The 15,090-nt window shown below is 35.1% G+C and overlaps 1 protein-coding gene across 15 annotated transcripts in view; it reads left to right on the forward strand.

Moving 5' to 3' along the window:
* The window catches only part of ppfia2 (PTPRF interacting protein alpha 2), a 299,302-nt gene that overhangs the window by 260,398 nt on the left and 23,814 nt on the right, over positions 1–15,090 (forward strand). For all 15 annotated transcript variants that reach the window (XM_015352820.2, XM_015352825.2, XM_069192239.1 and 12 more), the window contains 4 exons: positions 4,913–4,942; positions 6,325–6,455; positions 7,264–7,442; positions 10,690–10,783. In XM_015352820.2, coding sequence (XP_015208306.1) covers positions 4,913–4,942; positions 6,325–6,455; positions 7,264–7,442; positions 10,690–10,783 — 434 coding nt within the window. The remainder of the gene's footprint in view (positions 1–4,912; positions 4,943–6,324; positions 6,456–7,263; positions 7,443–10,689; positions 10,784–15,090) is intronic.

Here is a 15,090-nt window from a genome sequence, read left to right on the forward strand (position 1 = left end):
AGTTTAGTGAAACAATTCATGCTGAATCATTAATGTTCTTTGTTGAGAGGAGCTGAGATAAAACTGACCTTCCCTAAGCCTTTTTCTTCCTTATTATATGGTGATATAAATGCATGGCTGAAATATTTATTGATTCCTCTTGAGCTTTTGCTGAAAAAAGAGCAGTGGTACATATTTACATAACTAAAATATCAAAATTCAAAAAGGGAATTCTTACTTTGATTCTGTTTTACTCAAACATCATAAATCCAATAACACTGCTTCTTGTTTGAGTTTATTCTGGAAAATGAATATATAAACTGTCGTCTGTGTTTGTAGTTTGTTTAGAACGTACTTTCTGTCTTTCTCAAATGTTTCCAAACCTTGGACTAGTGTGCAGGTTTGTAAATTGATTGATTCATGTTGCAAGAATTTAAAACTGACTTCTGAAGTTGAATAACCATTTTTTAATGTGTACAGAAGTAAATGTGTATATACAGTGGTGTGAAAAAGTGTTTGCCCCCTTCCTGATTTCTTATTTTTTTGCATGTTTGTCACACTGAAATGTTTCAGATCATCAAACAAATTGAAATATTAGACAAAGATAACACAAGTAAACACAAAATGCAGTTTTTAAATGAAGGTTTTTATTATCAAGGGAAAACAAAATCCAAACCTACATGGCCCTGTGTGAAAAAATGATTGCCCCCCCCTGTTAAAACATAAATCAGCTGTGGTTTATCACATCTTTGGAAAGCTGAGTTCAATTTCTCTAGCCACACCCTGGCCTGATTACTGCCACACCTGCTCTCAATCAAGAAATCACTTAAATAGGACCTGTCTGACAAAGTGAAGTAGACCAAAAGATCCTCAAAAGCTAGACATCATGCTGCGATCCAAAGAAATTCAGGAACAAATGAGAAACAGAGTAATTGAGATTTATCAGTCTGGAAAAGGTTATAAAGCCATTTCTAAAGCTTTGGGACTCCAGCGAACCACAGTGAGAGCCATTACCCACAAATGGCGAAAACATGAAACAGTGGTGAACCTTCCCAGGAGTGGCCGGCCGACCAAAATTACCTCAAGAGCGCAGTGACGACTCATCCAAGAGGTCACAAAAAAACCCACAACAACATCCAAAGAACTGCAGGCTTCACTTGCCTCAGTTAAGGTCAGTGTTCATGACTCCACCATAAGAAAGAGACTGGGCAAAAATGGCCTGCATGACAGAGTTCCAAGACGAAAACCACTGCTGAGCAAAAAGAACATAAAGGCTCCTCTCAGTTTTGCCAGAAAACATCTTGATGATCCCCAAGACTTTTGGGAAAATACTCTGTGGACTGACGAGACAAAAGTTGAACTTTTTGGAAGGTGTGTGTCCCATTACATCTGCCGTAAAAGTAACACAGCATTTCAGAAAAGGAACATCATACCAACAGTAAAATATGGTGGTGGTAGTGTGATGGTCTGGGGCTGTTTTGCTGCTTCAGGACCTGGAAGACTTTCTGTGGTAAATGGAACCATGAATTCTGCTGCTTACCAAAAAATCCTGAAGGAGAATGTCCGGCCATCTGTTCGTGACCTCAAGCTGAAGCGCACTTGGACAATGATCCAAAACACACCAGCAAGTCCACCTCTGAATTGCTTAAGAAAAACAAAATGAAGACTTTGGAGTGGCCTAGTCAAAGTCCTGACCTGAATCCGATTGAGATGTTGTGGCATGACCTTAAAAAAGCGGTTAAGGCTCAAAAACCCTCCAATGTGGCTGAATTACAACAATTCTACAAAGATGAGTGGGCCAAAATTCCTCCACAGTACTGTAAAAGACTCATTGCCAGTTATCGCAAATGCTTGATTGCAGTTGTTGCTGCTAACGGTGGCCCAACCAGTTATTAGGTTTAGGGGGCAATCACTTTTTCACACAGGGCCATGTAGGTTTGGATTTTTTTTTCCCTTATAATAAAAACCTTCATTTAAAAACTGCATTATGTGTTTACTTGTGTTATCTTTGTCTTAAATATTTCAATTTGTTTGATGATCTGAAACATTTCAGTGTGACAAACATGCAAAAAAATAAGAAATCAGGAAGGGGGCAAACACTTTTTCACACCACTGTATATATTTTATTTGAAACAAATTAATATAATTTCACACTGAATACCTGAATTCCTGGGTTTGCTTTAATGCTTTATAACAGTGTTGATATTTTGATGGTTTTATGTTAAGGGGAATTTGAAGTAGGATTGTATTTCCATTTAACACTGTTAAAAGTAAAAAAATCTGTTTTTCACTTTGTTGACAGAAAGCATGAAAGGGAAATTGTTCTATAATTTTTTCAAAGTCTGAAAAATGCTCAGAGAAAGTTGGTAATGAGACTGAAGCAACTAGAAGGGGAATTTTAGAAAAGTAAATATCAGTGAACAAACTCCTGTGGAATTGCAGCAAAAGCTGAACAAATAAAGCATGGCTTCTTTATTTGAATTAATTTATCCTTCAAGAAAGTTAGGGCTTCATATGTAACCAGTTACAAATATAGAACCTAATTCCCTTTCTGTTTTTCTTGCTACATGAACAGCAGTGCAAATTAATGTGTTCAGAAGAATGTGTTATTCAATTGCCTGGTACCTCCTAGTTTCTGACAGTGCTGTGACCTCTAGCTTTAGTACTGTAAATGTCTGTTTTTTCACTAAGAATTTTAATTTGCTTGTGCTAACAATATCTAAATCCACAGTAACACAACCAATGAAACACGATACATTCATTAGTATCAAGAATATTTCACTGGCAGTTTGGCTACTATTTTTCCTTATTAACACTACCGTTTTTTTTTTTTGCAAAAGCATTCAAATACTTCCTGTGGTGTTCCATTTTGTGAAATGACAAAATTATGCATGCACATTGATTAAACTTACAGAAATATTTTATTCAAATCCTGAATGCAGTAACTGTATAAGTTGCTGAAACTGACAGCAAAAATATGTTGATTGCAGGGAAGCACAGTGGTACCTAGATTAGCTTTGTAGTGCTGAGGTCCTGGGATGCTATATACTGTACGTGGAGTTTAAATGTTCTCTCCCTGTTCACATGGGCTTCCCTGGGTGCTCAGATTTTCTTCCACAGTCCAAATACATGCCGCTACTGTAGGTTAATTGGCGTCTGGGAAAACTTACTCTCTGGCTCCCCTGTGACCCTATATTGCATAAAACCATTACAAAATAGATGTTGGTTGCATAAGTTTTCAAATCCATTAACTCAATATTGGATTTAAGCACCCAATAAGCAGGAATTACAGTCACAAGTCTTTTTGACTAAAACTTTATCAACTCTGCACACAAGTTTGGTGCAGTTCTTGTCCATTCTTCTTGGAAGATTTGCTCAAACTTTCTCATGTTGCTTGAGGATCATCTACGCCCAAGTCTTTTCACATATTCTTAACAGAATTTAAGTCAGGACTTTTGCCACTGTAGGTCATTTATTGCCTTATTTTTAAGCCACTTCAGTGTAGCTTTGGCCTGGTGCTTTGGGTCATTGTCCTCCTGAAAGGTGAATTTTTCTTCCTGTTTTACAGTATGTCTGAAGTAGTATCTGCCAGTATTTTTCTCCATCTAGACAAGCTTTAAATTCTTGTTCATAAGAAACACTACTATTAACACGATGCTGACAACAATGTGCTTGACAGTAGGGATGGGGTTTACTGAGTGATGGACTATGTTGGGTCTGTGTAAATGCAATGCTTTGTTTTACAAGGTAACAATTTTGAATTGTCTAAACACAAAACCTTTAGCCATATTTGCAGTATCACTTAGGTACTTTTGTACAAATCTTTTTGTGATTTGAGTTCACAGAAATATTCAGTGTTTTTTAAATGTTTTATGCTCTTTTCTGATGTGTGCCTTTATCCCTGAGCTGTTTTAAAAGTGTCTAGGTCTTCATGATTGAATCTTTGCTTGAAATTCAGATAGGCTTATTTATTCTCAAATCATATGGACAGACAGAGACAGAGGCCAGACAGACAGAGGGCACCCAACTAATTATGTGACTTATTTTCATTATATTTTCTTATTATGTGGTAATTTGGGGCACTTAAATTGTTTTAGGTTCACCAGAGTAAACGGTTTGAATACTTAATAACCCGATCATCGAATTGTCATAACTGTAAGTGTCAAAGCAAAAAAAACGTGAAAACTGTGCTAGAGTCTGGAAACTTTTGCCATGCACTTCACTTTCAACTCATTGGCAGTAAATGGGATGGGATACCACTTGTTGGACTTTCTCTGTGTGTAAGATTTGCTCTCTGTGAAGGATTGTCTTGTGTGAAGGACATGCTGTATAGACACCTGTTATTTTTCACAAAGAATCTGACAAATAGGCTGAGCATGAATGCTCTTGTCTCACATACAGCATATAGAAGTCTGTAAGAAGGATCAAAAGGTGAACTCTAAGTATATTGATTCTAGAGTACCAGCTTTTCCAACGCCATTTAGGATACAAATAGATGATTTAAAAATATAAAAGATGCTGGTGAATAACAGTTAGCAGATCAGACAGGAAGAAAATCACTCTGTCAGTCTGATCTCCGTGAGGTCCCCTTTTTTTTCAAAATAAAGCTCTTTTCAAATCTTCACTGAACTACACTGGACTCTTTGTATCTCAACGTACTAATGTGTTCAAGTATACAGTATACTTTTTGACTGTTTTGTTTGAACGGTACTGTGTAAAATGAAAATGCCATGACAGTCTCTGTTTGTTCCTCCTTATTGAAGACCTCCATGGCTTCATTGATTACCCTTTGTTAAGGCTAGAAAGGCCTAATAGTTATATTACTATAGGCTTAGTATTTTTAAGGGGAATATCTTTTTTATAATATCTTCCCATGATTAATAGTTTCTATTTTTTCTTCTTTTATCTGTCTCTTCCTGTTTCTGCATTGTAGCCAAGTGATTTAAGGAAGCACAGAAGAAAGGTACCATTTTTAAATTTACAATTCAATTGTACACTTTCATGTATTCAGATATATTGATATCATAAATATAGCATTTTACTTCTGTACTATATATAGCTAATATATATTTCCTTTGCAATTCAAAAATAGCAGGTTCATTTTAACTAGTATTTTATCTAATGAGAAATCTGAGTGATGGCTAGTTTTTTACATATATTACTTTAGTTAAAATATATAATATTAAATAACATTATTTATGGCCTTCCATTTACTGTATATGTGTTTGCAGCTGTGAGTTATACCTTCCTAGAGTCTTTACTACTTCTTACTACCAGAATGTTTTTTGAAAGTATGAAAATTCTTGCTGCTTTATTGACTGTCTTGGCACCTCAGACCTGGTTTTGATAGTGATTTGACCAAAACATCTTGAATCATCTGGTAACATTTTTACTATAAACTAGATTCATGAATGTTCACCCTCTTAACCATTTATTTTAATTTATGACTTGTGTTCTTCATTATTTTTACCCTTTTCACCTCTTCAATGTCTAATGACATACAGTACCAGGCTGCAAAACAATATGTCTTTTGAAGGCCAGGTTAAAAGAAATTGAAGAAATATGGAAACTGCTCAGACACTACGCTCTATTTTATAACTAACTGTAGCTGAAAAGTTGATCAACACATTTGTCTTCTCCCGAATTGACTATTGTAATGCTGTACTCGCTGGGCTATTTAAATCCACACTGAACAAACTGCAGTATGTCCCAAATTCGGCAGCCAGAATCCTGACCAGGTCTAGTGCAAGTGATCACATTACACCTATCCTGGAGTCCTTGCACTGGCTTCCTGTCAGGTTTCTACCTCATGCTCACCTATGAGGCTCTGCATGGCTTGACACCTCAGCACCTGTCTGAGCTATGATTATCCTACTCCCCACCTCACAACCTTCGCTCTTCTAATTCTGGTCTCCTAACTGTCTTCCAAGCCCCTCTACGTTCTATGGGTGACAGGGCCTTCTCCTGTTATGCCCCTAACCTCTGGAACTCTCTCCCCAAGGATATCAGAGAGTCACGTTCTCTAAACTCCTTCAAATCCAGATTCAAAACCTTCTTCTTTAGAACAGCCTTTACTTAACTGGTTCTGTTCTTTACCCCTCTGCTCCTACTGTATTTAGTACCACCATCTACTGTCTCCTCTGTGTATTCTCATTGTGTTTATCTTGTGTCGTTTTTTTATTGTTGTTGTTGTCATTCTGTAAAGCGCTTTGAGAGGCCACCTTTAAAGGTGCTATATAAAATAAAGTTTATTATTATTATTATTATTATTATTATTATTATTATTATTATTATTATTATTTCAGAAGGGATTTAGCAAAACAAAAACTGTGTTTCATCCTTCAGATTGCAGCAGTTGATGAAGATGGTCGTGAAGACAAGGCTACTATAAAATGTGAAACTTCACCACCTCCCACACCCCGACAGGTGCGAATGACACACACTCTGCCATCATCTTACCACAATGACGCCAGAGGGTAAGGGGTTTAAAGAATATTGCTTGTAACTACTTTGCATGTGGTGTTGCTTTGCTTTCTGTTAAAGGTCAAATTGCTACCCGATAGACATGTTTGAACACGAAAACTGGTATGTCAGTTTTCTCTTCTATTTTATATTCTGTATTGCTGTGTTCTTTGTGGAATTGAGGGATGGATAGATGGATCTATAAAGTTTCAAAGGGTAGAGTCTCACACTCCAAACTGAATACATAATTGTAAGGTAAGCATTAACTCAGTAACACTCTAGAGGTGTCACACTATTACTGACATGCACACAATACATGCCTGAGCAGCAGTAACATGGGCTACCATAATCATCTTACTGGAAACATGCATTCTGACAGATTTGTAAATATTGCAACTTTACTGTGAGAGAAATACCCTTAGCACTTTACTGCTGAGAGATTTGTTTTCCCATGGAACACGTTTTGCACTTGTCTGAACTTTTTGTTTAGAAGTATTAGCTGATTACTAAAATTGTACGTACTGTAAGCAGCATGTTAACTGGTAAATATAAACCCAGTCATGTTGATATAAAGAATTAAGAACACTAACCGTCTTGATGAATTTGGAGGGAATGACACTACAACATTAAAAGTACAATTGCAAACTAATTGATAAATGTACCAAGTTATTTTCTTTTTGCTTGAATACAAAATAACAAGGTTTCAAAAATATGCAGCTCCACGTTACGTTGTGAATTTGTTTTCATTGGCTTTTAATAAGAGAACTAAGAAAATGCATTAAAGTGGTACAGTAGCTATTCAGTCATGCTCTGTTTTTACAGTTTATCAGCAACTTTGGAGGCAGAAACCGGTGCTCTCAGCAGTGTCACCAGCAGCCAGGATTCACTTCACAAAGCTCCAAAGAAAAAAGGAATCAAATCTTCAATAGGACGTTTGTTTGGAAAAAAGGAGAAGGGCAGGCTGGGACAGCTTGGCAAAGAGCTTGGGGGGCCAGGACAAGGTGGGTGTACCTACCTCGAAGAAATACATGCTTTTCATTTTGTTAATAACGGTTTTGAGGAGGTATCTATTGAAAGCAAAGTGAATTTGAAATGATTAGTCACTTTCTTGATGTTAGTTTAAAGAATGAATAGGTTTACAGAAAAACCTGAAATATATTTCAAAGAATCATCAAAAGTTGATCAATTACAAATGTGGTAGTAAAATACAAAGACCAACTGGTATGCCATACAACAACAACAAAAAACGAATTAAATAAAACAATTCAAAATTGGCAAAAATAATGCTAAAGCATACAAAAAAAATAAATTTAGTAAAACACATCCATCAAACAGAATTTACCCAATTAAAACAGAATTGGCTATAATTCATATTCTGTAAGGTGCCTCATCTTGTGTAATTTATTCCTCACCTTTACAAAGGCTAATGATTGTCCAGGGACCATTAAAGCCACTGAAAAGCTCCTGAGAACATAAGAATGGTTACAGATAAGGTCACTCAGCTCAACTTGCGCATCTGGTAGTTAGTGGTTAATTGATCTAAGGATCTGATCCAGACGTTTCTTAAAATAAACCAGGGTATCAACTTCAGCAACTTAGCTGGGTAGCTTGTTCCATACTTCCTTAACCCTTTAAGTAAAGAAGCGCCTTCTGTTCTCGGTTTTAAATGCACTTCCACATAGTTTCCACTTGTGCCCTCCCTAAATTAGTCCACATTTCTGAAGAATTTATAATAGTTTAAAGAATAGTGTAACAGAGTGGCTGTTTGTCACTGTGTCAGCACCATTTTTCACACTGCGAGACCAGTGCCTTGTGGCTTTTCTGTTACCAAATTTAGGATCATTGCAATTCTGGAATCAGACTGAATAATATCCCATGTTTCTGTCGTTACACAAATCTGGAGAGACTGTAGCGTGAAGACTGTGGACTGGATTTTCAGCTTCTCATTATACCTTATAATTCCTCCATTTGAGAGCTGTATCATAGACATAAATCAGTTAATCTCTGAGATTCTGAGTTGTTTCCCTCCCAGGAGAACACAGAGTACAGGAATATTTCTTTAGAACCAATTTTTCTCCACCTGACCATTACTCTGTTTAGGTTTCCAAAACCCTTTACTTGTGGATTCCTTAGCTCAGGTATCCCTATACCACCACGCTTTGGCATACCATGGCTTTGTCCTTCATGAGCTTTCTCCCTGAGTCAGCCCTTACTCTATCACATTAAACTAAATCTAAACACTCCTCCAGTTGATATAGAGAAATACTATGTTTCAAGTTCTGCTCTGGGATACGGAATGTTTGCTTCTCAGGCATGTCTCAGTATTCCTAGGTATTATAGGTACTATCCTTATTGACTTTGAAACACTATTGGTTGCACCAGAGCCTATTTAGATGTGTTATAGCATTGGTGGTGAATACATACTGTATGCAATCATTTATTTTCTTTTTTTGATTATTATTTCATTTAGGAGGATTTGTAGAGTTTGAGATTATAGTGTTTTGTATTGATCAGTGGCAAAACAAATATGATTATGATTGCATATTTTGACACATTAAAATATGGAAAAATCCAAAGGGAGGTGAATACGTTTTATAGCCAGTTTTAACTACAGCAGATAATGCTGCATTATCTGCACTTTCATATGGCTCTCTAGAATATATTTGCTGAATCACTCCCATCACAACTAATTAAAAAATAATTTTAAATACCCTACAATTTAAATTTGTCATGTTAAAGCAAACTATTTATATATGATATAGAAATGTGATGTCCAACATAGTTTTAAAAGGCGAATAATTGTGTGTAGTTTCTAATGGTAACAATGGAAATAGCAGTCTCCCAGCTCACAGCTAATGCATGACATTGTAGGTAACTCACTTAAAATACCATTTAAAAAAAGGAGGGGGTCATAATACTCATTTGTCTTATCTGGAGAAAGATACCGTAGGGTTTCTAACTGTAATCCATATATTACCTCTTATATCACAATCATGTCATTTTAAAATAGTCTTTTAGCTTTCAGAGATAGATAAGTTGGTGTTTTTGTAAGATAACATTTGAAATTGAATTTTCAATTGATGCACTCCATGAAAAAAAGGATGCAGCACAAATACTGTATAAACTATTTAAGATATACTGTAGGATAAGTGCAGGGTACATAACTTCACATGTAAAACAATTTGTATTTTTAGCTAGTTATTTTTCTTTATTTGATGAAAGATATACTATTAATAATAATCTACAGCAATGTAAAACATCATTTTTTAGACTGCTTTGTGACAAGCTGAGCCACAAATCTTAGCTGTATTCCTGTGTGAACTGAACAACAGGAAAGATTTACATTAAACCTGGCAGATAACCTTGATATATAAGATTCTTTAGGGGTGTTGCTCATTAACACTCTGCCATATAATCCCAGGATGCTATTGCTTCAACTCGAAGAGCTTCAGAAGAATGCTAATGCATTAATGTCAGTGTACGGATCTCTGATCCTTCAGTCCTGTGAAGAACACAATTATGCAAATAAAAAGAACATAAAGGAAGCCTGATGGATTTATATATAGACAATATGTGCTACAGTGCATGCTTGAATAAAATTTATAAACATATGTTAGGTAATGTATTATTTTCTCTAATTTTATTTCTAAAAACATCCACTTAGCCCAAGCTAAAATACTACTATCTTCTCTTGCTATTTGGTGTTTCAGTTTTCTAGTGGTTTACTTAAGATATTTTAGAATTTCTTAAACAGGCTTTCATTTCTACTGTAACATTAACCTGTTTCTTTGAAGAAGGACGTTATCAGGATAAAATCAATTCTACTTTTATTTGGAATGGAGTAGCGTACTATACTATAATACTACGGTCAGTAACTGACTATAGTAATATAGTTTCTCCCCCCATTTGTCAAGAGACTGCAATTTGAATTTAAGTGGCTTTTTAAGACAAAAAACTTATAAGTTCAGACATTGCTTGTTATACTTCTTCCATATGGAGAAAATGCAGAAATGCTTTTTTTTCTGGTGGCTAACATGTATTTCATCTGAAATACATTTACTGTACATGATTGATACTAAAGTAAATAAGTGTATTCAGAAACACATTAATAAGGCCTATTTTTATTCTTACAGTGGAAAAGTAGTTTGCAGGGAATCATTTCTAAATTTACCAAAATGACATATCTCTATATGCATACGTCTATGTGAAATTTAAATTTTTGCTATTTGCTCCTTTTTTTCTTGACAGGAAGTATGTCTGATTCAGAACTTGGTGGCCAGGATTCCCTTGGATTAGGAAAGCTTGGGACTCAAGCAGAAAAAGACAGAAGGTTAAAAAAGAAGTAAGTAGCTGGCATGTCTCCTGAAATATGTAATGATAACCATTAGGTTATAAAATGAAATGAAAACACAAGAAACATCTCTATTTCAGTACCTTATGGGTAGCTGGGTTCTTTTTCATTCCAAAAACTCTAATCACACAGAAAATGCTGTTTAATAGGAAGCCCTATACAGTACATACTACAGAAAATGTACAGTGTACCTGTATTTCGTAATACCATCCTGTTGATACTGTCGCATCCAAAATTTTGATAATAACTGGGGGCCAATGTGAAGTTTATCGCTTTAAGGAAAGCAAAGATTGAGTAGCACTGACAATTTCTAAAACAAGAACATTAGGTTTTACATGAATACCTAAGATTTTGACAGACTTTTTCCTTTGCTAATGACATATGTGTTTTGTGTAGTGTAACCATTTTTTGGATTCTTGATAAACTCATTTAGAATTCTTCAGAATTTTGGCCATCATGCATCTTGACATTTTGTCAGAGAATATGAAAATACCTCCCTGACATGTTAAGTGCCATCTCTGTGTTTTTGCTTGCCAAGTCCATGTGCAGTATTTCATTTATGAGTGACGACCTCTGGTTTTTACTTTTCTCTTTTTAACAAGTGACCTTTACAGCTTGCTTTGTTATACCTGGATTAAAGCACCCAATTCCTTTTGTTATCCAAAGGATGATACTCAGGAACAGCAAAATTCTTTTAAGATCTCCAATCTCAATTTTCTACTTTTTTTCATCCTGCATGGTATGCATTTCAAAGCACAAAAAACTAAGAATAAAATGTGTATTTATGTTTATTTCCCTGCTTATTTCCTATAGGTATAAGGTATCCCTTGCATCACTCTAACTTATAACAGCCTTGATTTCTGTGGACGCCAGCATTAATAATCTCTCTTTACAGTGCTGGGTTACGTGTGTGAATGTGTGCATGTTTGCCAGAGTGTTTCTATCTGGGATGCTGATACCAAACTAAGGCCCCCATCCCTCTTCCTACCTACTTTGCACCCTCTGAAGTGTTCTTGCAAAGTGCCCTTTGTACCCTCTGTCCGTGAATATCACCTGCCTGCTTTTGCTTCTGAGTGAGTGCTGACAGCATACATGTACATGCTCATTAATATTTGTGTGCTTTTGTTTCCCATCAATCTCTTCTCATCACATGAAAAAAAAGTACATCAGGGTAAGTTGCGATCACTGAGGCTGCTGGACATCTTCATTGTCGGCACTATGTTGTTCTCTGTCTGCTGTATGTGCTTGTCACCTTTTGTTTGTTTCCTTTATCTTTCTTTTTCTTTCAAGTTTGATGTCTGTCGTTACCAAAACGATGCAGGAGCAGCCGCCATATTTAATAACTGTTTATATTCCCCCCCCTCTTTCATTTAACTTACAGTGAATGGGTGTCATTTCTTCAGAGTTCTTACTCAGTAAAGGGTGCAAACATTGCTGGAGAAGGAAGCTTTGGATTCAGTTCTTGTTTTGATAGTTCAACCCCATCTAGGAGCCTGCCTTTCTTGAACAATGTCTCCCCTTTTTCAACGTGTGTGCTTTGTTTGGTTTTCTTAGAGTTCTTGTGTCTGTCACTGCTAAAGAAATAACCAGATGTCTGGTTATGGGCTGTTGGATCTTGTGACTGTTTACTTGTTATTGTCATAACTTTTGTTTTTCTTCCTTCCCCATTACAAATGAAATATTATTAGCTAAAGGACTCTTTCCAAGGCATATTGTATTAAATAATGTGAGAAGGCAGGTCTGACATTTGTATAGTAAGCTAAAATAATAATAGATAACTATTAAAAAATAAAAGTACATTGTGAAAGTCAAAGGTGAATTTGAAGGGTTTCCTGAAAATGTGGATTTTCTTGTCTGATATGTTCAAGTATTCATTGAAGCATTTCAAACAATACACCTTCCATCATTTTTAATATACTGTAAGACACTTAAGCTCTGTCATGCTTGTACTATATAAACAATATTTTTAGTGAGATTCATTGTCTCTAAAAACAGTGATATAGTGATATCTGTAACATAAATATGAAAAATGATAACACAAACTAGTAGTACATATAATTAATATAAATTATTGAACATATTTGATTATGGATATTTTTAATCTTCAAAACCTTCATTTTTTCTTATTGTCTTTTTCATATTCTAGAATTCTCTTCACAACTCAAACTATAAGGTTTGGGACAGCAATGTTAATTTAATATAAAATACAGAATATAGTACAGTATATTAAAACTTTTTTTATTGAATACACTATGTGCCAGGCTTAACTTTGTAACATAACTTAGTACATAACTTTGCTTATGTGATAACATAGAAAGATGTCTCTGCTCTGAAGTTCTACCCTTGTTAAAAGTGTCCTTAAGATCATAAACTAAAGCAGTATTTTATACATATACTGTACAGTATAGAATATTTTCAGGGCAATTGTTTAAAGCATATGTTTCCAACCCTGCTTCAGAAGAACCTCTGTCTACCAGGTTTTATAATTACAGTAACTATTAAACACTTTGGAAAATTTAACTGTGAATTGTTAAAATAATTATTATTTTAAAATGAGAAACCAAAAACCCTCTGTTTCTCAAGGAATGACGTTGCCTTACTTGAACAATAATGTACAAATACTGTATACCTAATCTTAGAAAAGTGATTTGGGATGACCTGTTGTAATGACAAACTGAAATTGAGCTCTCCAGGGCCATGGTTAGAGACTCTCATTTAAAATATTCTGTCCTTTTCCTTTAAAATATAATTTAGAGAAACCTACAATATCTTATTTAATATGATAACATTTTAATTATTTTTTAACTTCATATACAGGTACATTTCTGTATTGCAAACTCAAGTTTAAGCATTCAAGCAATAAACTTGTCTTGTGTCCAAAATATATTTGATACATTAGAGAGTCATTGTTAATGTACTGTAATATGTATTGTATCATGAAGTCTGTACAGTTTTTCCTGTACAGTTTGTCCACATTATAGAAACCATTCGCTCAATGACAATTAAAGATTCGGGGTTAGAGAGTTTGGATACACAAATATGAAGGCATTGTTTCTATTGGTCATATTATACTGTAAGTTTGAATGTATTGCTTCGACTTAATATGTGAAAACAGTGAAAAAAACAGATATCATAAGGCATAATATGAATCACTATTTATATAGCGATGAGAAATTCTGCAGTGGAGGAGGGTGAGACAATGTTTTTCCTAAGAAACTTTTTTAACAATAAACACTAATAAGCCCATTAGTGCGAATCATATCATTGGTTCTTTTATTTCTCTTATATGGCTCTATAACATTACTTTTGTTTCCCAGACTAATAGCTGTCTTTTTCTTTTCACTTGCACCTCACGCACTAGTAGAATGCGTCATACCCTTGGCACTCATTGTAAGAACAACACTGACTGTATATCAGTGTTTTCAAAGAATACAAATATAGTAGCTGAGCACAGATACACAGCTGTGATGCATATGCAAGTTGGATGAAAACTGACACCAATGCATGGAGAGAATACGCCAGCATCCCAAGTGTGTGTTGCTACGCAGAGACTGCCAGGCAGCTGATTTTACTGTATACATGTCAATAGTTCCAGAATACTTGAGTCACGTTATAGCCAACATGCACCTGCATAATGGAAAATACATTCCCTAATAAATCAGTCTTGTGACAGCCAGTTTGCCTTATGGAAACTTGTGTTATAGTAGAATTAACTATACTCTCATTATCTGACAATCCTGAGGAATGTAGAATATGAGGTAGCGAATGGTCAGTTGACACATAAATCAGTTTCTGGTAAACAGTCTTCCTGCCAAGTGTTTTTTCAGTGTTCTGAACACTAGTTTTTTTCATGCCTTTTTATATATAGCCTGCTTAGATTATTTGTAGGGTTGCAATAGTAAGGCTGACCGTTTGCTCTTTTTGTAAAATAAGGGAAAATCCAATCTAATATTTTAAGCATGCCTTTATAGGAATGGTTCTTAAAACATGAGAAAACGTGTTGAATGATACATTTTCAACATTCAAGAAGAATGGAAGAAGACATTTATCTGTTTTCTCTGATGAAGTCCAATTTACTTTTCCATGAAGAGTCCAAAGCCTAATGCCTGTGCACCTAAAAAATATGATACTGTACTTCTCATTACTTGGAACACTTCATGTTTAATCACCTGGAACTATCCACTACCAATGTTAGTTACCGATTTCTGAATATTGTGGAAAATTGGAAGATAACAGTTTAAAAATATCTGTACTGTACTGTGGAATGTCATTTTCATTAAAATAATATTTTTCAGTAT

The sequence above is a fragment of the Lepisosteus oculatus genome, chromosome 7, assembly GCF_040954835.1.
Source record: "Lepisosteus oculatus isolate fLepOcu1 chromosome 7, fLepOcu1.hap2, whole genome shotgun sequence".
In the NCBI taxonomy this organism is placed as follows: Eukaryota; Metazoa; Chordata; class Actinopteri; order Semionotiformes; family Lepisosteidae; genus Lepisosteus; species Lepisosteus oculatus.